This window comes from Rhinolophus sinicus, linkage group LG10, assembly GCF_036562045.2.
Source record: "Rhinolophus sinicus isolate RSC01 linkage group LG10, ASM3656204v1, whole genome shotgun sequence".
Classification (NCBI taxonomy): Eukaryota; Metazoa; Chordata; class Mammalia; order Chiroptera; family Rhinolophidae; genus Rhinolophus; species Rhinolophus sinicus.
Window position 1 is genome coordinate 72414548 of NC_133759.1, and position 24330 is coordinate 72438877.

At 55.1% G+C, this 24330-nt stretch overlaps 3 protein-coding genes across 6 annotated transcripts in view; 2 read left to right on the forward strand and 1 right to left on the reverse strand.

Annotated features, from left to right (window-relative positions):
- UIMC1 (ubiquitin interaction motif containing 1) overlaps window positions 1-908 on the forward strand; it is a 91738-nt gene extending 90830 nt beyond the window's left edge. For all 3 annotated transcript variants that reach the window (XM_074313429.1, XM_074313431.1, XM_074313430.1), the window contains one exon: window positions 321-908. In XM_074313429.1, coding sequence (XP_074169530.1) covers window positions 321-531 — 211 coding nt within the window. In that variant the 3' untranslated portion in view covers window positions 532-908. The remainder of the gene's footprint in view (window positions 1-320) is intronic.
- Window positions 909-5892: 4984 nt separating this feature from the next.
- Window positions 5893-23005, forward strand: HK3 (hexokinase 3). Its single transcript, XM_019756088.2, has 19 exons — window positions 5893-6243; window positions 9242-9360; window positions 13450-13612; window positions 13807-13961; window positions 14047-14166; window positions 14257-14352; window positions 15183-15282; window positions 15362-15545; window positions 16026-16181; window positions 16335-16568; window positions 16865-17160; window positions 17269-17408; window positions 17483-17602; window positions 19787-19882; window positions 20053-20152; window positions 21764-21947; window positions 22049-22204; window positions 22373-22606; window positions 22693-23005. The coding sequence occupies exons 2-19, from the start codon at window positions 9274-9276 to the stop codon at window positions 22835-22837; spliced, it is 2766 nt and encodes a 921-aa protein (XP_019611647.2). The 5' UTR covers window positions 5893-6243; window positions 9242-9273; the 3' UTR covers window positions 22838-23005.
- UNC5A (unc-5 netrin receptor A) overlaps window positions 22972-24330 on the reverse strand; it is a 58486-nt gene continuing 57127 nt past the window's right edge. For both annotated transcript variants that reach the window (XM_019756090.2, XM_019756091.2), the window contains one exon: window positions 22972-24094. In XM_019756090.2, the coding sequence (XP_019611649.2) occupies window positions 23929-24094 (166 nt within the window). In that variant the 3' untranslated portion in view covers window positions 22972-23928. The remainder of the gene's footprint in view (window positions 24095-24330) is intronic.

The following is a 24330-nucleotide window of genomic DNA, read 5'->3' on the forward strand; positions in this document are numbered from 1 at the left end:
AAAATTGAATGGCTAGCTACTCAGTTCACACATGGTGTTAAAACAAGCAGAGCCAAAGCTGTGTCTTATTCCTCCCTACCTCCCTATCCCCACCCAGCCTCGGTCTTCTGACTTGGATTTTAAGCAGCTTGGGAATTGGGTCTGAATCCTCATTCTGTCACTGTCCAACTGGGCTTTAGGTGCACAATTTTCCCAATGTCCTCATCTGTGGAAGCGGAACGATAGTACTTCTCTGGTTGGATGACTACAAAGATTATATGACTTGAGGTATGTAAAAGCCCCCAGTACAATGCATGATGCATTTTTCCTCTTCTCTCTAGGGTACCCTCACCAGGGACAGAAGAGGCAGGCTGCAGCAGAGAGATGCAGAGTTCCCTTGCACATTTCGACTTAAATGAATCTCCCATCAAATCTTTTGTTTCCATTTCAGAAGCTACAGATTGCTTAGTGGACTTTAAAAAGCAGTTTACTGTCCGGCCTGGCAGCCGGACACGGACCAAAGCAGGCAGAGGAAAAAAGAGAAAATTCTGAGTTTCCAGGATCCGAAGGTTGACAAAACCAGTTTAGCAGCAGGCGTGGGCAATGTTCATTAAGCCTTAGTGACCCCCAGTTCCTTGTTGAGAAAGTTTGGCCCTGCAGTTTCCACCACCAGCACCTACCCAACATTCTGGTTTTTATGTTTTCTATGATTTATACAGACAACCGTGTATAATATTCTGTTTTATAACAGCCTGTTTGAATTCACTTATAGTTAAAAGAAAATTTAAATATATTTATCTATGTTTGTATGAAATCTTATTTCAGTACGATAGAGATTTTCCTTTTTTTCCTCTGTGTTACAGGGTTTCGGGTGGGGATATTTTAATTGTGGAGCTAGTTCTCATGCTCATAAATTACATGGTTCTGAATGAATTTTGTTACTGGTCTTTGATATACTGCCTGTATTCACTGAATGTGTAGTGCACAGTTCCAAACACTGTGTGGTTACTCCTTTGACCTTTTCTGACACCATTCTGGAAGGTGCCAGGGCATTGAATCCTACTTCTTTTTCTGATATTCCTACCATTCAGTCACCTGTTACTTCATCTTGCTGTCCCACCCAGAGCATAAGACCTCTGAGGGATGTGTCCTGCCATTCTTCCCAAGAATTTCTCAGTGAACACCGTTATTAGTTCCTGTACAATTATTTTTTCCTTCCTAGATTAGCCAGTGGGGATGCCAGGAATATTCATCTGTTAAAACTGAGATTGGTTCTCTTACTGTGAGAGGTGATAGAAGCAACAGGAAATACGTTTTGTTTTAGCACCTGAGGATGAGAGTGCACCTTCTCCACCACATTGCCCAGGAGCTTCCCGTACAGAACCAAGATGCCAAATGGCAGAAGTAGCTTCCCGAGGGCAAGGAGCACACAGGATGTCCAGAAAGCTAGCTTTGGTCTAGACCATGTGAAGCTGTAATGAAAGACTGTGGGAGGTCGTTGCTGACCAGGGAAGGTTCCTGGGATGGATAACAGGCACCACTCACTCTCCTAACTTCTGGTTTATCAGGTCTGAATTCACATCACATGAGTCATGCCTGTTATTTTTTGAGCAACGACTGTGGTTCAGGCAATGTATGTACCTTCATTGAATCCTCACAGGTATGACCTATGAGGTAGGTATTATCCTTTCCAATTGTCGGACGAGGAAACAAAGGCTGAGAGGAACAAATAAAGCCGTTTTTTGTCCATGGCAGTGACACCATGGTAGCCCTCCTCTTCAGTCCTAAAGAAAGTGCTGTATTTTGACTCTAGTATTGATTATTTTCCTGTTTTCCTTCTAATGAAAATTAGCTTCTCAGTTATGTCCCATCAGCTTAACTCTCACTAGTCTTCTCATTAAATGGCAATTTATTGGAGGTAGACCTCTACAAATGAGATGGTATGTTTCTCTCTGCCTGAAGATAAGAAAAGGGAAAGGACTGATTCTACAAAGTGAATTATTTAGCTTAAAATTGAGCAGTCTCCCTAGAACATGGGTCAGTAGCAAGTTGTTGAAGGAGGGTGTGGACCAGCAGGGCCAGGACCAACAGGGTAATTTGTTAGCTGATGGGGAGTGTGTGTGCGTGTGTGTGTGTGCGCGTGCGTGTGTGTGCGTGCGTGTGTGTGGACAGCCACCTCCCCAGCGCCCCTCCCTGCACCCCAGTCTTTGCTCAAGTTTGTCTTCTCCCCTCTCCTCTCCCCTGCCAGTGGTCCTATGGGAGGGGCACTGTGGAGACAGTGAAGAGACAAAGTCAGTGGAAAGAGTATCATCTCAACCTGAGTCTGAACCCTCTGCTGATACAAGTTAACCTCTGCGAGACCTAGTTTCCTTGTCTGTAAAATGGGAAAAATCAGACAGGGTTCTCAGGGTTAAGATAATGTGTATAAAGGCATAGTATCTGTCACAGAAGATGAGGAGTAAGTGGCAGCAGTTGTTACTAATGTGATGCCAGTTTTGTGTGTCATAAGTAGTGTTACAGTGAGAGGAGAAGCCAGAGAGAGGTGGGGTGCAGACGCAGGAGGAAACAGTTCTCGGAGGAGCAAGCCCTCAACTACCTTAGCTCCTTCAGTCACGAGCTTTCTGCAGCAAGGGCCCCGGGCCTTTGGAGCTCTCCTGGGGACGCTGGGGTTTTGGTTGGTTGGGAAGCAAAGATGGGAAGCAACTGTTCTGCTGGTAGTGTTGACTCATGGAAAGCTGGGAAGCTCCATGAACTTCACAAGCGATTGCCATAAATTGAGAAAGAGAAGGGGACTTCTCTGTGTTAGGTATTGTGGTTGTTCCTTCCTTTCACCCTTGCACCAGCCCTCTAGCAGAGGCGGCGCCTGGCCCATTTCCTCTGGGCACTCACCGTTCTATTACATACCCCACAGGGTGCTATTGCAAGAGCCTGCCACTCTGCCTTAGCACTTCTCCAGGCTTGTGTGGCATAGGCTGGGAGTGCCAGGGAGTTAGGGGCCCTGAAGCATCCCTCAACTAGTGAAAGATGGAAGTTGGAGGATAAATACCCCAACTTCCTCACCTCTCAGGTGGGTGCATTCTACCTGTCTCCCAGAGTTCCTCTGTGGGGTTTAGCTCCCAGCAACAACCCCATTTTATATAATGTCCTTTGGCTTCCTACCGCACTTCCAACTGCCCTGTCAGTGCTTCCTGGGTCAGGGCTGGGTCTAGGGTGAGGGGCACTTGCGGGGCAGGGTTGGCACTTGCGTGAACCTGAGGGCCTCTTCACATTTTACAGCAGGGCACCTCACATGCATCACCCTAATCCCAGCCCTGGCCGGGATCGCTTCCCAATTAAACTATTTGCACTCAAATTTGATTTGATTTGGGGGGAACCCAACCTAAGGCATATCCTATGGAGAAATTAGTCTCCATGTTTTATACGTGGAAAACCGGGGCTCAAGAGAAGTGAAGAAATTTGCCTAAGGTCCTACAGCTGGTAAATGGCATGGGATTTGGATCTAGAGCTGACAACAGAGCTAATGCACTCGCTACTACACTGTATTAGCTCCTGCCGCCCCCTCAACTCACAAAACTCAATGGAAATTGCAGGTTTGGATGGGTTCTTTGTCACCTGTGAGGCCGGGCAGCTTGGACCTTAAGTTGATTTAGCAGATGGGAATTGGTGTGAGGGGAAGACAGGTAGTACCAGTGGGAAGATGGAAGCATGTATAAACCCAGAGTAGAAAGGCTGCTGAAGCCATATGCACCAGGAAGGCAGGAAGAGATTTTCTCTGTTTCAAAAGCCCTGGACTATTGAGGTTATGGGCTCTTCCAATTTGACAAAAATTAACAGACCTATTCCATGTCAGGTCTAGAAATGGGCCCAGCGCCTCCAAAGGTGAGTAAGAAGCATGCTGTGGGAGCCCATAATACAGTGGGGGGAAGACAAACACTGAAAGTGACTTTTAGTAGACTTGTCGATACAATGGTGGAAGAAAGTCCAAGACACTAGGGGATCAAGAGGCCACACCCAGCTGGGGTCCAGGCCAGGAGGAGCGTATCAGGAGGCTCCCCAGCATCGGTAAAGATTGAGGTAATTTAAAGGTGAAAGGGCTGGAGAGGGCAAAGGGGGAGTCATCCCAGACAGATCAGCATGAACAAAGACTTAGCAGTAAAGCAGCGGGATGGGTACAGGAGAGCTGCAAGGCACTTTGGAGTGAGAGGCCGCGGGGGCAAGGGGAGCTTATTGAGGGCTGGTGTGCCTTGCTGCTGGGCACTGCCTGCTGGGAAGCAAACCTGGGAACAGCTCAGAGCAGGGAGGGCCTGGCTCCCAGCCCAGCAGTGGCACTCTTGCTTGGCCCGCCTTTCCTCCAGCTGACTGCGTCACCCCATTCCTTAGTTCCTTCTGGACAGCTGGTGATTGGCACTAAGGGGCTGTGAGGGCGCCTTATCAGGGTTTGTCCTTGTTCATCGATGGCCATCTGGCGTCTGAAGAGAACTGCCGTGCCTCTGCTACAGCGAGGGCTCTCACAGCTGCTCAGGGTCAGGGCCAGCCTGCCTCCTCCCTCCTCCCTGACACAGCCCTTCCCTGACACTCGGCCTAGGGTGCCAGGACCTCTGCTCCTGGGGAAATGAACATAAGACTCGCAAAAACAGACAAGGAGCCCTGACGTTGCTTGTCGGGGGTGTATCTCACTCGCTCTGGAGACTGCAGGCTGGTCGTCAGCATGAATCACAGCTGGGCCTTTCACATTCACTTCCATATTCTCTCCCAACTGAACCAAGTTGAGAGAGACTGCGACTCGAGGCTAGGTAGGATGCTATGTTGTGGGTGACGGTCACTCTGTCCTTCCCTCCCCCTCCCCTGCCTTTCAGAGCCAACATGCCTGATTGGGACCCAGTGAATTGTGCGGCAGGGCTGATGTCTGGCATGTTTCCAGGCCCAGTCACACCACAACTGACACAAGAGCTCACGTCCCTGGTCTCCACCCTGGTATCACATGGAGGTCATGTACTATCTGTGGGTAAATGGTTACTGCTGATGAGGTAGCCTGAAGTTTTAAAGTGTCTGCCCACTAGTTGCCCTGAAATGAAAATTAGTGCAGTATTTCTAGTCTACCGTGGTGGGTGTCTCAGTCTGCTCAGGCTGCTGTAACGAGGTACCACAGCCTGGGCGGCTTACAAACAGCAGAAATGTATTCCTCCCAGTCCTGGATCCTGGAAGGCAGATCAGTCGGCTGAGGGCTGTTTTCTGGTTGCGACTTCTGATTGTGTCTTCGTGTGGCAGAAAGGGGGGAAGGGTCTTTTGGAGCCTCTTTTATGAGGAGACTAACTCGTTCATGAGGGCTCTGACCTCATGACCTAATCCCCTCCCAAAGGCCCCACCTCCTAATACCATCACCTTGGGCATTAGGTTGTCAACATGACTTTTGGGGGGGACGCAAACATTCAGACCATAGCAGTGCGCACGGTGATGAGCCGCAGTTCTGTGCGTGCAAGAAGACTAGTTCTGGGGAACGCCAGCCTGGCGGCCAGCAGCTGCACTGCAGCCTGAGACCCTCCCCTTCCAGGAGAGAAGGCCCACGTTGTGAACCTGCTCTCCCCCCTTGGCCGACAGACTCCAGTTTGGCTGCTGCCTCTCCCACCATGTACCCCACCTACGTGTTTCCTCTTTAGGCCTTTGGAGCTGCACCCCGTTCCATGAAGGTGCCTTATGCTGCATGATGTTGGACGTGCCCCTCTCTGCCAAGCACCACCTCTGCCAGCACACTGCCGTTCGTTCTTCAAGGCTCAGCTTCCTCAGCTCACAAGGGCACAGTTAATCTCTTCCTCTGGTGTGCCCCCATTGTCTATTACTCATCAGTGTTTCCACTTTTGCAACATTGTCCACTGGACTGCTTCTTTCCCAGGCTAGCCCTCCCTCTCCCATCTCCTTTCCAGGGGTGAAAAACCACCTCAAAATTCAGACTCTGAGTGTTTGTAAAAGGGATGGAGCTCCCAGCATTGCGGAGGGGGTATCCCTGGGTGTCCACCTTCCTGTGGTCATCTTGCTTAAGTTTGCACCATGGCCCTGCCTACCCCGGGTTCCTCTTAGGCCAGACTCAGAAGGAAGTGCATCTTCCTGAATTAGCTGGTGTCTAGTAAGAGGGTGGAGCTTGGGGGCAGTATAACTCAGGTCACTTGTGAGTTTCCCTTTTGCGTGCAAACCAGGTCAGTGGGATACCTCATACTGAGAGAAAAGAGCTCAGGCCTGAGGAGAGTGACCAACTGCTGCTTCACCCGGGTAAGAGCCTCCTCCTCTGTCTAGTTCCTGCTTGCCACAGCCCAGCCCTCCTCTCACCTCTCCTGCTTGGCCCATGCTGGAGGAACGGAAGCTGGAGAGAGCTGCTGGTCCTCGGTGGTGACTCCCTCCCTAGCAAGCATCCCTGGCATGCCTTCCCGAAGGAAGGCTCACTCCGTATAGCTGACTCAGCTGAGGGAAGCCAAGAGGCCCAAAGTTCTTCAAATGTGTGCAGACCCCGGGCTGGGCTCTGCAGAGCTAGTGATATGGGAGTCACATGCCTCCCCACAAGGACTTTCAGCTGGAGAAGACGGACGTGATTACATTTACCGAGAGTATAAATACTGGGGTTTCTTGGGGGAAGTTTCACGGTCCCTGGCATGTAGAAATGCTGAATAAATGTCAAATATAAGAGAGGAAGGAGAAGAGAGTGAGTGAGTGAGTGAATGAATGAATGAATGAATGGGCTAGCCGGTGTTTGAAAAGAGAGTGTAATCTCACCACATATGTACCCCTTGGCCCTTTCCAAAGGTAATTGCCTCAGTTGCCCCATCTTATCTTTGAAATAGACCTGCAATATATGTGGAACTAACATTCCCATTTGACAGATTTAGAAACCGAGTATAGATATATGTGACTCCGGGGAGATTGATTAGAAACTGATTTCTTTGTTCTCTGAATAAGAGTCCTCCCCTCAATTTTACAAAGCTATATTAACACCTACCTATGCTGAACCCCTGTGCTGGGCATTGAAGATGCAAAGATGACCCAGACAACGGCGGTTCCAACTCGGGGACAGCAGGAGATAGGGCGAAGCTTGTAGTCAGTGTGGCTGGAGCATGAAGAGAAGTAGCAAGAGGAAGCTTGGATTGAGGACTGCGTGAGGGGCCTGCAACGCCACAATAAGGAATTTTGGACTGTGTTTTTTTTTTTTTTCCTACAGTGGGAGCCATCACAATGTGATGGTTTACTTTCTTAGGGGAGCTAGAGCTGGGGAATGACATGATGAGATCTGTTTTAGCACATTCTGCTGACGTGTTGAGCGTGTGTAGGGGCGGGTGGGAAGTGGACCCACTGGAGAAGTATCAGTCAGGAGGCTGTTGGAATAATCAGATGGGAGGAAGGTCTAGGGCAGTGGCAGTGGGAACCAGAGGAGGAGACACACGGGAGAGCTCTTTCTGCTCTCAGTTCTGTCTGCCTGAGAACGCTGCACAGAGGAGGCGAGGGTCAGGCGACCTGGAGAGTGTGTGAGGGAGCAGCCCTGAGGCCTCCAGCCAAGCTGGGGCACAGGAGGAGTCGTGGGCAAAAGTGAAGGAGAAAATGAATGTGGCTTTGACTGTTGAGTGTGAGGAGACTCTCCAGCATCCGTGTCGTGAAGTCTAACAGACCACTGGAATTTGGGATTTGGCTCAGGACAGGGGTATTTTGGAAGTCCTCACGCGGAGGTTTTAATCAAATCTTGGGGACTAGGAGATAAAGAGAACGTGGAAGGGAGAGGTGTCAGAAACCCGGGAGCCCAATGTTTAGGGCAAGAGGGGAGAAGAAGTTACGGAAACTACAAGAGACTCAGCAAGGAGGCCCAGGAGAGACTGGCTGTTGAAGGGACAAGAGAAGAGAATGCTGGTGGCTTTGCATGCCTAAGAGAGGTCAGTGCAGGTGGAAAAGGCTGGGATTGGGAGGTCAGGAGATCATAGGTGACTAGAGGAGGCCAAGTTCATGGGAGTGTTGGGGTAGAAGGTGGGGAGGGGCTGCAGGGCAGGAAGGTACCTTTCCTGCATTTGCTGTTCCAGGAGGGGAGGTAGAGTGATTCGGTGGACAGATGCCTCCTGCCAATCTTGGGTCCTCCACTGCATTTCCCTTTTCCTTCACCCCTGAAGGGCACCTGGATCACTGAAGGCTCCCTCAGGAACCTCCTGGAACAGCAATACCACCTCTGGCTTGAGTGAGCACAACACCTGACGTTTCTACAGTCCTTTCCAGGGTGCAAGGACTTTCAGAATCATTAACTCCTTTAATCCTCACAAGAACTGAATTTTTGTCCTGTTCTAGAAGAGGAAATTGAGGGTCAAACAGTTTCCACTCAGATTCAGATAAATACATCTGAAGACACTGAACAAGCTTTTGTTGCTCTCGTCTTCTCATTTCTGCCCTTTGACCTATGTTGGTCCGCATTTGGCAGAAGAAGGAAATCAGGCCCCGAGTCGGACCCGGGGCAGTGGCTCTGGGCACAGGGTCCTTTCAGCTCTGCATCACTGCCCCTTCCAGTCCCAGCCAGGAGCCAACGTTCTTGCACCTTACATTTCCCAAAGCATGTAGCCAGGTGTGGTTCCACTTAATTCTCACAACAACCTGTAGAGGCAGACATTATTTCCTCCTGTGTTACAGATGGAGAACTGAAATTCAAAGAAGTCATCAATGACTTGCCCGAAGTTTGTGCCGCTAGTGGGAGCCCTTTCTGAAGCACAGACCCACCCCTGTCCCCATCGCCCGTCAGAGAGAAATCCATGCACCTCGGCTTGGCATAAAGGCCGTCCGCATCTTTGGCCCCTTCTTATCTCACACCCTTTGTGCCGAGGGCTCTAGCACATCCCTGAACTCCCAAGCACTGCAGCGTGCCCATCTCGCCAACTGCCTATGTCAGCCCTACTGTGACTGCTGGTCTGGCTGTGAGGTCCCTGAGGGTGGGGCCTATGTCACCTTCCTCTGTACTCCAGCTCCCAGCAAGTAGGCATCAGGACTGGTAAATGTGAATGAAGGACAGGAGTGAACAGCATTAGGGATAGAAGTCAGCCTTCCCGGTGCTCTCTCATTATGGATCCTCCTGGAAAATGAGGGCCTTCTGGTTGGTGACTAAGGATCTTTGCTGGTCAGAGGTTCTGAGCTCTGTCCATAGCTTCCTTCCTGGTCCCCTTCAGAAGGAAGAAAGTTACGGGTCTGGGTCATGGCCTCCCAGGGCCTGTAGAGTAAGTGGTTCACATGGGCTCTCTCTTTCCTCTCTTAGGTGGCCACCCCCCCCCCCCATTGTGGAGCCACATGGATTCCGTTGGGCCTGTAGGGTTGTGGCAAGGGGACGGAGCTGCCCAGGAGGGCTTGCCCTGCCCGCCAGGCAGCTCTGAGCTGGTAAGTTTTGCACTGGCTTCCTGTCTCATGTCCATTCAAGGCCATCAGAGCAGGATTGGCTCACACCCACGCAGCCCCTCCTAGTTTGCCAAGACTTTCATATCTGATGTGGTAACTCTCTCCTTCCTATGAGGCTCCATATAGTACTACAGGTGGGATTATCTCCTCATTTTCCAGCTCAGGAGGAGGGGGCTCAGAGAGGTGACGTGCCTTGGTTAAGGCATGGCAGGAGCCTGAGCCGAGCTGAGGTGATTCCGCCCCAAATGGATTGCTTTGGCCACCTTGCCACACAGGTGTCGCCCTGCCCCGAATGGGTTGGGTCCTAGAAAGGACCCTCCTGGGGTTCTCTTGTGGAAGACTGTGTTCTTAAAGCCCTTCCTTTCCCCGCTTCACTAGTCACTCCTGCAGATCTCCCTCCCCTCCACATGGCCATGCAGTCAGACAGGCGATTTCAGTGCCGAACCCAATTGAAGGTTAGAGAGCAGCTTACTCTGCATGCCTCAGGTTAGCTCAGAAGTGAGTCTTCCTTTTTTCTGTCGTCTTGACCAAGGTTTAGAACCCTTGCATACCACATTCTCGAGCGGGAAACACTTGTGTAAGTCATTTCATATCCCTTAGTCTCTGTTTCTTCATCAGTAAAATGGAGGAAAAGGAAGTCGAGTGCTCCTACCCCTTGGAGGATTAAGTGAGATGCTGGATGGATAATAAAGGACCTGCACAGAGGAGGGCCTGCAAAGGGCTCTCCAGTCGTCCCCTGCAGCTTCTTTAGTTTTCCGTCTTGTTCAGACATCTGCTGGACTTAGCTTGTTGCGCAAACTGTGGGCATGTCGTGACTCACTACATTTCATGTTCTCACTTCACCCTTATTCAACCTCTGCCCCAGACCCTGCTGTAAGCATTTCCTCCGTGTGCAACTCACAGCTGGGCCACAGGTGGTGCCTGGCCTGCCACCACCTCCTGGCTCACTTCCTGCCCCTGCCCCTGCCTCCTGAGGCTCCCGTGCCTGACCCCACACCTGCCTTGCTGGCTTCATTGCACCTGCATTTTAAGGACGATTCCCTTTGGTTTCGGGGGACTTCACAGGGATGCCACATTTCCCGTGGCCTTGGCCCCCCTCGACACCACAAGCTCACCCTCGGCACCCCTTCCCATGGTCATCTGGTCATCCAAGGAAGTTTGTTGGCCATGTGTGGTCAGAGCGCAGCCTGTCTGGAGCCCCGCCCTTTCCCCCAGGGCTCCTTTTATCACCACAGAGTATGCAGTCAGGCTCTCCAGGCAGCTTTTACCTCGAGTCCTGGGGAAAGGGAACTCACGTTTCAGTGAGCATGTCCTATAGGCCAGCCACTGTTCCACCCCTTCCTTCTCAGTCCTCACAGCATCTCTAGGAAGTGGGCACTATTTTTGTTCCTGCTCTGTCGAGTGGGAAACCTGCTCAGAGAGGTGAGGCGATGGGCCCAGACCAACTGCCACGCAAGGTGTTTGAAGGAGCCAGCACTGAAGCCATATTGGATCCACCTCTATGATGCTTTGCTTCTTGCTCTCCTGCCTGAGGTCTCTCCCCACTCTTCTTGGGGGACGTTCTGGTGGGGGAACTCCAGTAGCTCCTTCCGGCTTCTGTGAGCCCACTAGAGTCGGCCGGGGAAGTCCTTTCGTCTTTCTTGTGGCTTCTGCGTCTCCGAGTCACTCCTTTTGTACCTCTCACTGCACCCAGGAGGAAAATGAAGAGAAACATGCAGCTGTCCAAGCCACTGACTACTCCATAATTCTGTTGTCATTAAGCAATAATAACACACCCCTCCCACCTACAGCACTTTACACTTTCACATACATGACCCCCTTTAATTCTTATGCCCTCACAACCACTCAATCAACACATCCTTTCTTAGTGCCAGCCTTGAGCCAGCCACTCCATGCGGCGCTGAGATGCAGCCGTGAGGAAGACATGGCCTCCGGCATTCGGGGCCGGGGGGCTTTCTGAGCTTGATTATTGTTATCTCAGTTTTGCACAAGAGAGATGTGTGACTTGCCCAGAACCACACAGCCAGGAAGTGGCAGGACGAGGACTCAGATGTAAGTTTCTTCATCCCAGGTTCTATGGGGTTTCTTTGCTGTGAACGTCATCAGCTTCGGGTTCTTTTCAGGTGAAATTGCTAGTTTTTATGCGGCTTCACATTTATGTAGAAACATCTCTGCAGTCAGACAGTGGGTTCAAATCCCGTTGTGTTCCTTCATAGCTTCTTGGGCTGGGCAGATGACTGTCCATCTCTGAGCCTCAGTTTCCTCATGTATAACACAGAACTAACCCCTGTGAGCGTACATGCTGCTGGAAGCATCTGCTGTAGCGTAAGCATGGAACATCTGGCACTCCTGTTAGAGTCATTTGCAGCTGTAGGGATCTGTTTCCCATTCTCTTCCAAAGCAGAGGTGGGACGGAGTCATCCCCTCTCCCTCAGTGGGCAGCCTCTCTCCCCAGGCTCTCCCGCCTCCTTATCCAGGTGCCCGAGTGGTTACTTTGCAGACACAGGTCAGGCTAGGGCAGCAGGAGGTGGGGGCCTGGGAAAGGGGAAGCCTAAGAGAATGGAGTCATGGGTTGGGACTCTCCAAAGGACCTCGGGAGGCTGCTGGGGCTTCTGAAGGATGAGCCAGAAGGTCGTCCAGGGGAGGTTTCCACACAAGGGGAAGGTGTGTGTGGGGGTGCTTTTAAGCTCCCCACAGTGGGCTTCTGGTGGAAGAAGCTGGGGTGTCCTGTTCTCTGCTCTCCCTGGCTCACCCCTCCCTTTGTTCTGATCCTCTCCTGGTCCAGCCTTTCCCCCAATTCATCCCCTTACACTGAAGAAAATCCCTTTAGTTCTTCCCCCAGATTTTCATATGGCTCGTTCCTTCCCTTCATTTAGGTCACCTCCACAGGGAGACCTTCCCTGACTAATGTCCAAAAATATCTCTTCCTCTCTGGTCACTCTCGGACTTCTATTCCTGCTTTATTTATTTATTTTTTAATAGCTACCATTACTACCAGAACATGTTATCTGTTTATTTGCTCATTTTCTGCCCTGACACGAGTTGAACTCCGTAAGGCAGGCCTCAGCTGGCCGTGCAGCGTTCGGCGCTCAGAATAGAGCTGGGCGCGTAGGTGGGCCTTGGCCAGTATCCGTGGGAAAAACCACTGACTAAGGTTGCTGGACTGTCACTTTGGTGTGGCCTCCAAACTCTCCTCACCACCTCACCATCAGACCGTCACTTTTTCCAAGGTTCTACCTTCTCGCCTCAGTTTCTCTCCTGGACTTGGAAGGTTCTGAGGCATCACGTGACCTCTTCCTATATGTCCTGCTCCTCCAGAAAGCAGCTTTCCTAGGTCTGCCACAGGCGCAGGCCCCACAAGGATTCGGGCTGGGAAAGCGTAGAGGGAGGACTGACAGTCCCCAAAGCACATTAGGGTGGTCACACTGGGCCCCCAGGCCAACCGCTCCTCATGCAGGCCCAGCCCCCCAGCTCCAGTACTGGCCTTTTGGGGAGAGCTGAGCAATAAATGTTGATGGTGTATTTAAAAAAAAAAAAAAAAAATGAGGGCTGGGCTTGCTCAGGCTCCAGAGTGGAGAGGATCTGGAGAGGGGCACTTCTGAACTTGAAGTTTGTTTACACCTGTGTTCATTCATTTGCTCTTTAAGTGACAACTCACTGAGTAGCTTGGCTCTGGGTGCTGGGGAGCCAAAGCGAATCCTTCGTGGTGTGACAGGAGAAAGGCCTCGCCTAATCCTGATTTCAGTGAAGTAGAAGAGAGAAGAGTATAGGGAGCTGAGAAGGAGCCAGGAGGGAATGGAGCAGGAGGGGGTGGGTGGGTCTTTCCTCCAGAAAGGAGCCTTCTGAGGATATGGGAGCTGGGTGCAGGCTGTGAGCTGTAAGAGAGCCAGCGTGTGTGATGAGGGGCTGGGCAGGCTCAGGGGAAACCAGCAAGGCTCAGAGAGGGCTCAGAGCAGCCCTGGAGAAGCCGAGGGAGGGGACCTGGGCAGGGCTGGCCTGTCCTGCTTGAAGTCGGGGAACTGGGCTGGGCCGACAGGGCTCCTGCCCAGATGTCAGCCTGTTTCTCCCCAGGTGCAGCAGTGCTTGCAGCAGTTCAAGGTGACAGAGGCACAGCTGAGGCAGATCCAAGCCAGCCTCCTGGACTCCATGGAGCAGGCACTGAGGGGGCAGGCCAGCCCTGTCCCTGCTGTCCGGATGCTGCCTGCATACGTGGGGTCCATCCCACATGGCACTGGTGCGTGGCATAGCCTAAGAGTGGTGGCCAGGCCTGGGGAGAAGTTCTCTGGGAGAGGGGGAAGCTCCTTATCTCTGTCCCCGTCTCTATTCCTAAGTTCCCTTACAAGGCTTTGCAAGCCTTGGGAATGTTTCTGGGAGGCAGTGAACTTGGTCTCAACAGTTGCATTGTCTCTGTGACCTGCTTGTCCCCAGAGCAAGGAGACTTCGTGGTGCTGGAGTTGGGAGCCACAGGGGCCTCACTGCGTGTTCTATGGGTGACTCTGACGGGCATTGAAGGGCACTGGATAGAGCCCCGGAGCAAGGAGTTTGTGATCCCCCAAGAGGTGTTGCTAGGTCCTGGCCAGCAGGTGAGGGCTCACTGCCAAGGCTCTGGGATCCCGGAGGGCAGCGGGGGCTCCAGTGGGCAGAGCTGAGCCCCCACGTGTCCCACAGCTCTTTGACTTTGCTGCTCGCTGCCTGGCTGAGTTCCTGGATGCGCTTCCTGTGGGCAGTCGGGGCCTGCAGCTTGGGTTCAACTTCTCCTTCCCTTGTCACCAGACTGGCCTGGACAAGGTGAGGCAGAGTGGGCACAGGGACATGGGGGAAGGGGCTGCAGCCTCGTGAAAGCCATTGGAGAAGCGACCTGGCTTTTTTTGCCCCCAGAGCACCCTCATTTCCTGGACCAAAGGTTTTCGGTGCAGTGGTGTGGAAGGCCGGGATGTGGTCCAGTTGCTTCGAGAGGCTATTGCGAGGCAGGGGGTGAGTGGGGACAGGGCGATGGGAGGGCTGCCCATGTGGCCTGGGCCTCGGCCTGGCACACGGAGGCTGTGCCTGTGCTTGTGTAAGGGCCTGCTTTCCTCTCCTGCTTGTATCCTTTCTCCAGTTTAACCCTGGGGTAAATGTAGCTACCATTCCCATTTTCTAGGTAGGGAGACTGAGAGCAAGAAAGGTCAAATCAATGCTCAGGACCATGGGGTGTTGGGGGGAACACAGATGAGAAGGCTTGACTCTGTCTTCAACAGCCTCACAGTCTAGCCGGGAATGCACTGCAGTAAAAGATTGTCTCTGTCAAGGAGGTGGTTGCTATGACTGTGGGAGCACTGGGTAGGGGCCTGGAGGGGTTTGTCAGGCGCATAAGCTGGGGCTGGGGAGGAAGACTTTGTTTCATAGAAGGGCATATTCCTGAAAAGGCAGGTCCATCTGGGCTAACCGCCACGGTGCATGGGCTTGGGGAGCCAGGCCAGGATGAGGGGGAGACAGCGAGGTATCTGCAGTGCAGTCTTCAAGGGGCCACGTTGGCTCCTTCCTATCCTGGTCCTGTCGGGGGCATGGGTGCGCTGGAGGGATGGTTGAGGTTGGGAGCTACTGAGAGCTTCAGGACCTGAGCTGGGGGTGGAGGAGCCAAAGGGGTGGCGAAAGGGGTGGGAGGGAAAGCTTCTTCTATGGAGCTTCCTCTATGGGCCAAGAGCGCCTGTGGCCCAGACGTGAGGGGCATGCGGACACGCGTGTTCATGTCGGCATCTCCATCAAAGACGGAGCCCCAGCCCTGCCCTCCCCCAGGATCCCCGCTCTGCCCTCTCATTGCCCAGGCCTACAGCCTCGATGTGGTTGCCGTGGTGAACGACACGGTGGGCACCATGATGGGCTGCGAGCAGGGGGCCAGGTCGTGTGAGGTCGGGCTCGTAGTAGGTGAGCTGGGGGCCCCTTGTGGTGGTAGGCGGGAGGCACACTGCCCACTGGGCAGGCCCTGATGGGTCGTCCCTGCCAGACACTGGTACCAATGCGTGTTACATGGAGGAGGCACGGCACGTGGCAGCGCTGGATGAGGATCGGGGCCGAGTCTGCGTCAGCATTGAGTGGGGCTCCTTCGGCGATGATGGGGCCCTCGGGCCAGTGCTGACCACCTTCGACCACACCCTGGACCAGGAGTCCCTGAATCCCGGCGCCCAGAGGTGGACTGACCTGCTCTAGGCCTTATCCCAGCTCTGCAGCTCCCCCTCCCCCACTGTCCCCACAGTCTAGCTCTTAGAGCCTACCCTCTCCCTCTGAGTGTCTCCAGGTGGCTCCCTGGGTGGCCCTGGCCAGGCTCAAAGAAGGAAGGGTTCAAGGTTCTAGAATTCAGAGTTTTCACCTCCTGGCCCTCTTTTATTCCTGTCTCTGACTAGCCCTGACAAGAGCTAGAGCTTGGGGGTAGCCGATCAAAGTGTCCCCTGCCCTCCTCTGGGTCCTGCCACACTCCAGAAGGCCCCTACACCTAAACTAAGCCAGAGAGGGCAGTGGGGTCACCTGACTCCTGGGAGGCCATTTTCTTCTGGAACCTCCAGTCTGGGGACCCCAAAGAAAATGACCCCTCCTAGGGGCCTCTCTCAGGTGGGGCCAGGTGGGCCAAGGGCTTAGGAAAGGCTCTGTCTAGCCACCCTTCGTGCCTGCAGGTTTGAGAAGATGATTGGGGGCCTGTACCTGGGTGAGCTGGTACGGCTGGTGCTGGTTCACCTGGCCCAGCTCGGGGTCCTCTTTGGTGGCTGCACGTCCCCCGCCCTGCTGAGCCCAGGGGCCTTTCTTCTGGAGCACGTGGCTGAAATGGAGCAGTGAGTGCAGAGGCAAATGGGATTAGACAAGGGGATTCTCCGCTGGGGAGAGGGAAGGTGGCTCTGTCCCCCAGGTAGCCATGGGGCTTCGGGGGAAGGGGGCAGGGAGCATCTGGGCTGCTTGAGCCTCAGGGTAGCACCCTGTCCCCTCAGCCCCTCTGCCGGGGCAGCCCGTCTGCACACCCTCCTGCAGGACTTGGGCCTGAGCCTGGGGGCCTCAGACGCTGAGCGCGTGCAGAGCGTGTGTGTGGCTGTGTGCACGCGCGCTGCCCAGCTCTGCGCTGCTGCCCTTGCCGCTGTCCTCACCCGCCTCCAGCACAGCCGGGAGCAGCAGACGCTTCAGATCGCTGTGGCCACCGGAGGCCGAGTGTTTGAGCGACATCCCAGGTATTGGCAAAGCACAAGATCCTGTTTGAGCAGGGAACACGTGCGTTTGTGCCAGACACCCAGAGGGCACGCTGGTACCCAGGTGCAGGGCACCGAGTATGAATGGCACCCAAGCAGAGCGAGGCTAGACGGGGTCTGGGACCAGAAGAAGTCAGAGAGAAAAGATGCTTTCCTTGGGTGTGCAAGGGAGGGATCCCTGGGGCACTGGGCGTGTGACTGGTGTACAGACAGATTTAGAACTGAAGTGATCAGGGCCAGGTGCCAAGCCAGGGTGCGCCTGGCATGTGTCTGTGTAGGTTCCTCAGTGTCCTGCAGGAGACGGTGAAGCTCCTGGCCCCCGAATGTGATGTCTCCTTCACCCCCTCTGTGGACGGGGGCGGCCAAGGTGTGGCAATGGTGACCGCTGTGGCTGCCCGCATGGCCGCCCACCGGTGCCTGCTGGAGAAGACCCTGGCGCCGTTCCGGTTGACCCTCAAGCAGCTGGCAGTGGTGCAGGCACAGATGCGGGAGGCCATGGTCAAGGGGCTCCGAGGGGAGGCCTCCTCCCTCCTCATGCTGCCCACTTATGTCCGGGCCACACCTGATGGCAGTGGTGAGGGCCTGGACTGAGTGTGGGGCTGGGACACGGGTCCGTGCAAGTCAGTGTGTGCTGGGGGTATCCACCTGCTCTGGCCTAGCATTGACAGTCTCTGCCCCACAGAGCGTGGGGATTTCCTGGCACTGGACCTCGGGGGCACCAACTTCCGGGTCCTCCTGGTACATGTGGCCACAGGAGGCGTGCAGATCACCAGCCAGGTCTACTCCATCCCTGAGTGTGTGGCCCAGGGCTCTGGACAGCAGGTACCCACAGCCTGGGGCTGAATCAGGGTGGGGGAGGGCTGGGGTGAACCCCGCTGACCTGTGTTGCCCCTCAGCTCTTCGACCACATTGTGGATTGCATCGTGGACTTCCAGCAGAAGCAGGGCCTGGGCGGGCAGAGCCTGCCCCTGGGTTTCACCTTCTCCTTCCCGTGCAGGCAGCTCGGCCTCGACCAGGTGAGGGAGGGAAGGCCGGGAGAAGCCATCCCTAGAGGCTTTCCACCCACATATACTTCATGGAGTGGGCAGGAGGCGGGGACAGGCTTCTGGTGCCCTGGACTAGCAGGAGGGGCGGGCTGAGGGGCTGAGTCTACACTCAGCCACAGTTTCACCAGACGTCGATGGGTGTGGTGAAGTGGCCTGGAATCCAGGGCCATGAAGAGGCCTAGGGTGGAGCAGGACACGGGTACCCCTGGGGGCTACCAGTGGACAGGAGAGTGGAGCCAGGGTTGAGTCTGGGCACCTGGGCACCTGGGAGAGATGTAGGTTCAAATCTGGGCTGACTACAGGCACGTGGCCCGTGCCACCCGCTGCAGCCTAGGGACCTGCGGGGAGCAGCCTTTCCTCCAGCCTCTCAGAGGGGCCTGTGCTTGCATGGGTTCTGTGCCGTCCCCCCCCCCCCCCCAGTGTCCCTCTCAGTGCCTGACTGCGGTGGCAGAGCAGCAGGCACTCAGCACACACCTCTGCAAGTCCTTCAACAAGAATAGTAGACTTCATGCACACACCGGAGGCCAGTCATGGAGGCAGCTGTGCCTGAAACCCTGGTCCAAACTCCCAGGGATCCCCTCCTCAACACCCCCAACTTCTGCCGAAAAATCTCTGTGCTGAGGAGCTTGCGGCCCCTGCAGGCGTCCACCGCATTCTTCCACACCCACGTCCCTGAAAAGCTCTGCCGCCTCCCCTCCCACCAGCCTGCAGGCCTGCGGCTGTCATCTGCAGTGGCCCTGACCTCTCAGACACGTGCTTCTGTACTCCCTGCGCTTGACCCGGTCAGTCAACCAGCAGCGTCTCTCTGCTGGTCCTGTCTGCTTCAGGCGAAGCACCTGGCACCTTTTCATTATTCCTTTAGAGGTGTAAGAAGCAGGTGGGACTCAGGATGCAAAATCAGGAGTCCAAGAAACACGGTCCAATTAATCTTCCATCACCGAACTTAACTTCTGTGTTGAGCCCACATTCTTTGGAGGGGTGAAAACTTAATGTTGATCAATTCGGGGACCCCCTTCCCCAGGCTAGGGCCCCTCTCGGCCACACAGTGCCCTTTACTGTAAAGAACGTGCAGACACGTGGGATACACCAGGGGAGATGGCCCCCCCCACCCGCCATCTGCACTCTGGCACTTCCTTTGGTGGGAAAGGAAAACAGGCCTCCTCTGCTCTCAGATCACCCCAATCCCTTGTCTACTCCCCACCCCCCAGAGGTGTGCCCAGGGGGTGTTTATCTTGCCTGGGAGCAGGGAAGCCATTGCTACTCCTCACAATCTGGCCTCCCCCAAACAGCCCTCCCTCTCATTCACTCTCACTCTCTCCGGTTTCTGTGTTTGAGACAATGAGCACACACTACCCTCACTGTGGTTACATGGGAAAAGGGATAAAAGGAAATATTACTGGGGAAATGTTGGTTAGTGTTTCTAAAATCTCCTGCTCCAAAGATTTGCAGACCTGTTTTCCATGCTCCTACCTGCCGGAGCAGTCGTTTGGTCCTAACGGTGGTGGAATAATCCCCCTGCCCCCTCCCTCAGGGGAAGCACACTAAGAAAAGTATAGTCAAGCCCGTGTCACTATGCTCACCATTTAAGGGCACTTTCTCACAATAAAGGTGTATGTGTCTTGTCCCCTCCCGTCCTGCCCAGGTGTCTGGGTTCTGGCTTTTCTATTCGTCCTTCACTAATACCTGGAACACACGCCTGAGTCTCCCATTGACACAGCTCTGTCCCCACTCCGAGAATTCCTTCTCTTAAGCGACTCTTGTTAGTCTTTCTGGAAAAGCAGAATCTGCTTTCCTGTGGCCCTCTGAGCATTCTGTGTTCTCCCCTTTCACACACACACGTACCCATTTTACCAACTCTGTTCCTTCCTAACCCAGTGATGAAGGGCCATTCCTTCTGAGCAAATGTCTTTAAATGGCCAGACTCTCAGACCATTTGAGCATTCTGGCACTAACAATGGAAGGCATAGGTTGGATGGTTATTAATAGATTTCTTCACACCAGAAGGCTCCTGGGGAGGGAGGGGGCAGAGGGCAAGGCCCTCAACTGTTAGGCAGAGTGAGCCTGGAATCCTGCTTGGGGACGGGGGACATTGTATGTTTCTTACGAGATTCCAAGGGGCCTCCAGCTTCTAGCCCTGCCTTGTTCCCACCCCAGGGCATCCTCCTGAACTGGACGAAGGGTTTCAATGCATCTGACTGCGAGGGCCAAGATGTCGTGTGTCTGCTGCGAGAAGCCATCCAGCGTAGACAGGTAAGGATCTGCCTTCAGGGGTGCTTTAAGGCTGTGGCAAGCCTTGAGGGGAGCAAAGGGTCTCCTGCTTCCCAGGGTGGGGGCCCTCTGCAGTAGAGACCTCTGGGTCCTGCGCTGGTTGCCGTGACGACCATGTTGCCCAGCAACTAGCAGCATCCTTTTGTGTGCAGGCAGTGGAGCTGAATGTGGTTGCCATTGTCAATGACACGGTGGGAACCATGATGTCCTGTGGCTATGAGGACCCCCGTTGCGAGGTCGGCCTCATCGTAGGTAAAGAGGGCCCTGCACTTTTGTGCCCCTACTGCCTGATGCTAATTCACTGTCTCCTGTTGCCTCCTCAGTTTGGATGTTCCCCTGGCCTTGGGGATGTGGATCATTCCTGTTTGACCTGTTGGGCTAGGAGTCTGGAGTTGAAGTGTCGAGCTCAGCCCAGTTGCTGACTCACAGTCATTTAAGCTCTCTGAGCCTCAGTTTTCCCTTCTGTTAAATGAATCTGAGCTTTGATGTCATACAGATTTGGGCGGAAATACTGGCTCTGACATTCCCACCTTGTGTGGCCTTGGGCAGGTCACCAGAGCCTCAGTTTCCTCATCTCTAAGATGGAGATAATGATAACGCCGTCTCGAGGGGTCTTGAGGATGAAAGGAGGGCTGAGCATGGCACAGTGCCTGGCGTGGGGTATACACTCAGTGCTTGGAGCTGGGTGGCGGCCGGGGGTTGACAGAGAATGCGCTGTGAGTGTCCTTCCAATTGTCCACGACTCTAAGTCTTTATTAAACGGCTATCCTATGGCCAGCGGGGGGCTGGACGAAGGGACAGGAAGACACATGGAAAAGGGGGGAACACCTACCTTCTCAGAACTGGTGCTTCAGCAGGGGTTGAGCCCAGAGCAGCACATGGCAGTCAGAGAGAGCTGAATCTGACTGCGCCAGGGCAACAAGGCTGAGCTCGGAAAGGAGGGGGTCCCAACATGAGTGGGACTTGCCGTGAAAGTCTTGAAAGAAGGGTTCTAGGCGGGGGAGGAGGGCTCACAGGTCCTTAGAGCACGAGGTGTGTGGTAGCCTCCCATGGGACTGAGAGCTACTTGAAGAGAGCCTGGCACAGGGAGGTACTGGGAGGGGCATACCCAGATGGCCGTGGGCATAAACCACTGGATGGAGGAATTCCAAGTGGGGCCGACAAGACCACCTGCCTAGAGCTGACCCTGTGTTGGGGAGAGGTAGGGGATGCCTTTGCATCGGGTATGCCCTCTGCCTGGAAGGCCTTTCCTTTCATTGCTTCTTGGCTTCAAGGCCAAATCCAAACGTCACTTCCTGTCTGTAGCTTTTCTGACCCTTTAGGCAGGAAGACTCACCATGCTCAGGGCTCCCATGATGCTCTTCCCTGCACCTCTATTTGGGCACATACAGGCAGTATTGAAGTCGGCTGCGTATTGCCCCGCCTCTGGCCACTGTGGTGTCCTCGTGTCTGGCTCTTGTCTACATCCCTGGCTCTTGGCCCAGGGCCTGCTAGTTTGACTAAAGACCTGAAGGCCAGTCCAGGGAGCTTAGGCTTCTCCCCTGTAGACAGTGGGGATGTCACACATTTCCCAGGGAAATGACATGACAGATGGCATTTTTAGGCATGCCCTGGGGGAGCATGGGAGATGCACTGAGGGTGGTGCTGGTAGAGACAGTAGTGGAGGCCCTGAGGGCTTGGTGCTGGCAGGGTCTGCAAAAGGAATGTCGGGAAGGAAGGAAGACAGGACCCGGGGCAGGGTGTGAGCATGGGAGATGGAGAGGTAGGAGATGAGCCCAAGTTTTGCCGTCTCAGTGTGGGACGGGCTCAGAGGCGTCTTGTGTGCATCAGTAAATGGCTCCCACCTCATCTGGCTTCCCACAGGAACTGGCACCAACGCCTGCTACATGGAGGAGCTCCAGAACGTGGCGGGTGTAGCCGGGGACTCAGGCCACATGTGCATCAACATGGAGTGGGGCGCCTTTGGGGACGATGGCTCCCTGGGCATGCTCAGCACCTGCTTCGATGCAAGTGTGGACCAGGCGTCCATCAATCCTGGCAAACAGAGGTGTGGGCTGGGCTAGGCAGGGGTGACTGTTGGTGGCCTCCGCTGGTGATGGTAGCTAGGGTGGGGTCTCCTGCCCTGTGCACACACATGCTTTCATGCAGGTTTGAGAAGATGATCAGTGGCATGTACCTGGGGGAGATCGTCCGCCATATCCTCTTGCATTTGACCAGCCTTGGAGTTCTCTTTCGGGGTCAGCAGATCCAGCGTCTTCAGACCAGGGACATTTTCAAGACCAAGTTTCTCTCTGAGATTGAAAGGTTCTGAGACCTGCATTACTTCCCCCCACTGCCCAAACGGGTCTGCCTGTCCACTCTGGGTGGAATGCTGGTTGGAAGGAGGTCCAGTCTGGAGGATGGAGAAGTCACGAGAGGGCGTAGCTAATGCAGGACCCTGCCTCTTTGTGCTCTATTCCTTCCTGTCCCCAGTGACAGCCTGGCCCTGAGGCAGGTCCGAGCCATCCTGGAGGATCTGGGGCTGCCCCTGACCTCAGATGACGCCCTGATAGTCCTGGAGGTGTGCCAGGCTGTGTCCCAGCGGGCCGCCCAGCTCTGTGGGGCAGGTGTGGCTGCTGTGGTGGAGAAGATCCGTGAGAACCGGGGCCTGGAAGAGCTGACCGTGTCTGTGGGGGTAGATGGGACCCTCTACAAGATGCACCCCCAGTGAGTCTGGGTGCTGGGCTGGGCAGGGAGGCAAAGCCAGGTAGGGCTTGGATGGCCTGGCTCACCTCAGCCCCTTCCCCTCACAGCTTCTCCAGTCTGGTGGCAGCCACTGTGCAGAAGCTGGCCCCTCACTGTGCAGTCACCTTCCTGCAGTCAGAGGATGGGTCGGGCAAAGGTGCGGCCCTGGTCACCGCTGTAGCCTGTCGCCTGGCCCGGCTGGCCCATGTCTGAAGAAGCCCAGGGCCCAGACCCATCTGTCCCCCAGCTGGGCCCAGCCACCCAGGACTCCCAGAACTGCCCCTGTGTGACCCCTCTGTGGCCACTAGCCTCAACCTCTGGCTTCCTCGACAGAAGCCGCACTCGGGTTAGCAATATATATATATAATTTATTTACATTCACGTCCGCTAAAATCCCTATGCGCCCCGGCGGCCGGGCAAGGCTGTGTACATAAGGCCAAGTGTAAGTGCGCGAATGCACTTAAGACAGAGTCAGGGCACGAGCTTCACACGACAGGCCCCAGGGCGGGCACGCCACGGCACGCACACTCGCCATTGTCCAGCCTGGGACTCCCGTTGCATATTCACACGCCCCGTCGGGCAGGGTTCCTCGCAGCTGGGGACAGGGCAGGATCAGGGAGGAGCCATTGGGTGTCCCTGGGTGGGTGGGAGCAGGGCAGCATGTGACAGACAGATGTGGACTGACGCCGGGTGTGAGAGACGTGAGTGGCCTCCGGGTGTACAGCATGAGATGTGTGTGCGGGGGCATTCGTGTGAGATGACGCACGAGACATGCGTGGGCACGTGCCCATGTGGGGTTCATGTGCCTGAATCCAGGGGCCGCCCCCCGTCTGGCTGTGGCCCTCAGTCCCACAGGCTTGGAGCCGAGCCCCTCAAACATGCTCCTACCCGGCAGGCACAGAAATGTTTGCATAAGGTCCAGCTCAGGCAGGAGCTCTGGGGCTACGTCCCAAGCCCAGCGTGTTCGCGTGTGCCATGTGTGTGCGGCCCCCAGCCAGGGGCAGAAGGAGAGGTAGCACCACACACATATACACACACAGATGGGCTGGGCTCCGCCCGGCTCCTGGCACTGTCCACCCTGGGCCTTGGGGGCAGGTGGCAGTGCCAGCCTGGCCAGGCAGGCCATGGAAGGGCAGGAGTGTGGGCAGGGTCTGAAGGGCCAGTGTGAAGAGACAGTGTCCGCCAGGAGGGGACCTGTCCACACAGCTCCCCCAGGTGTGGCGGAGGGACCCCATCTGGCTTCTGCCTGTCCCTGGTGGGTTCCAAAGCTGGTGAGAGTGTAGGCGTTGGGGGCCTGGCTGGCCTCAGCACTCAGCCTCCGACACTGTGAAGAGGCCACCATCCGGCTGGCCCAGTCCTGCCACTGCTGCAGCCAGCTGGCTGAGGTTGCCGTTGGGGAAGTGCCTCGCCTCCCACAGGTTGAGGATCATGGCTGTGGGGCTGGGCTTGGAGGCAAAGAAGCTGAGATGGCTGCGGAGGGGTGGGGGGGAAGGGTCCGTCAGTGCCTGGCCTCACCCCAGGCTTCTGCCTCATCCCCCAGCCCACCCGAGGGCAGGGCCTCCCTTCTGCCCAGCATACTGGATGCCCTGGCTGTGGGCGGATGGGGCATAGGCCCCACCCACAGAGCGTCCTGTCCACCCCACCCACCCTCCCAGCCAAGCTGGACTGCAGGTGGCCTTTGCAGCCCCTCCCTGCCCATCTCCCAC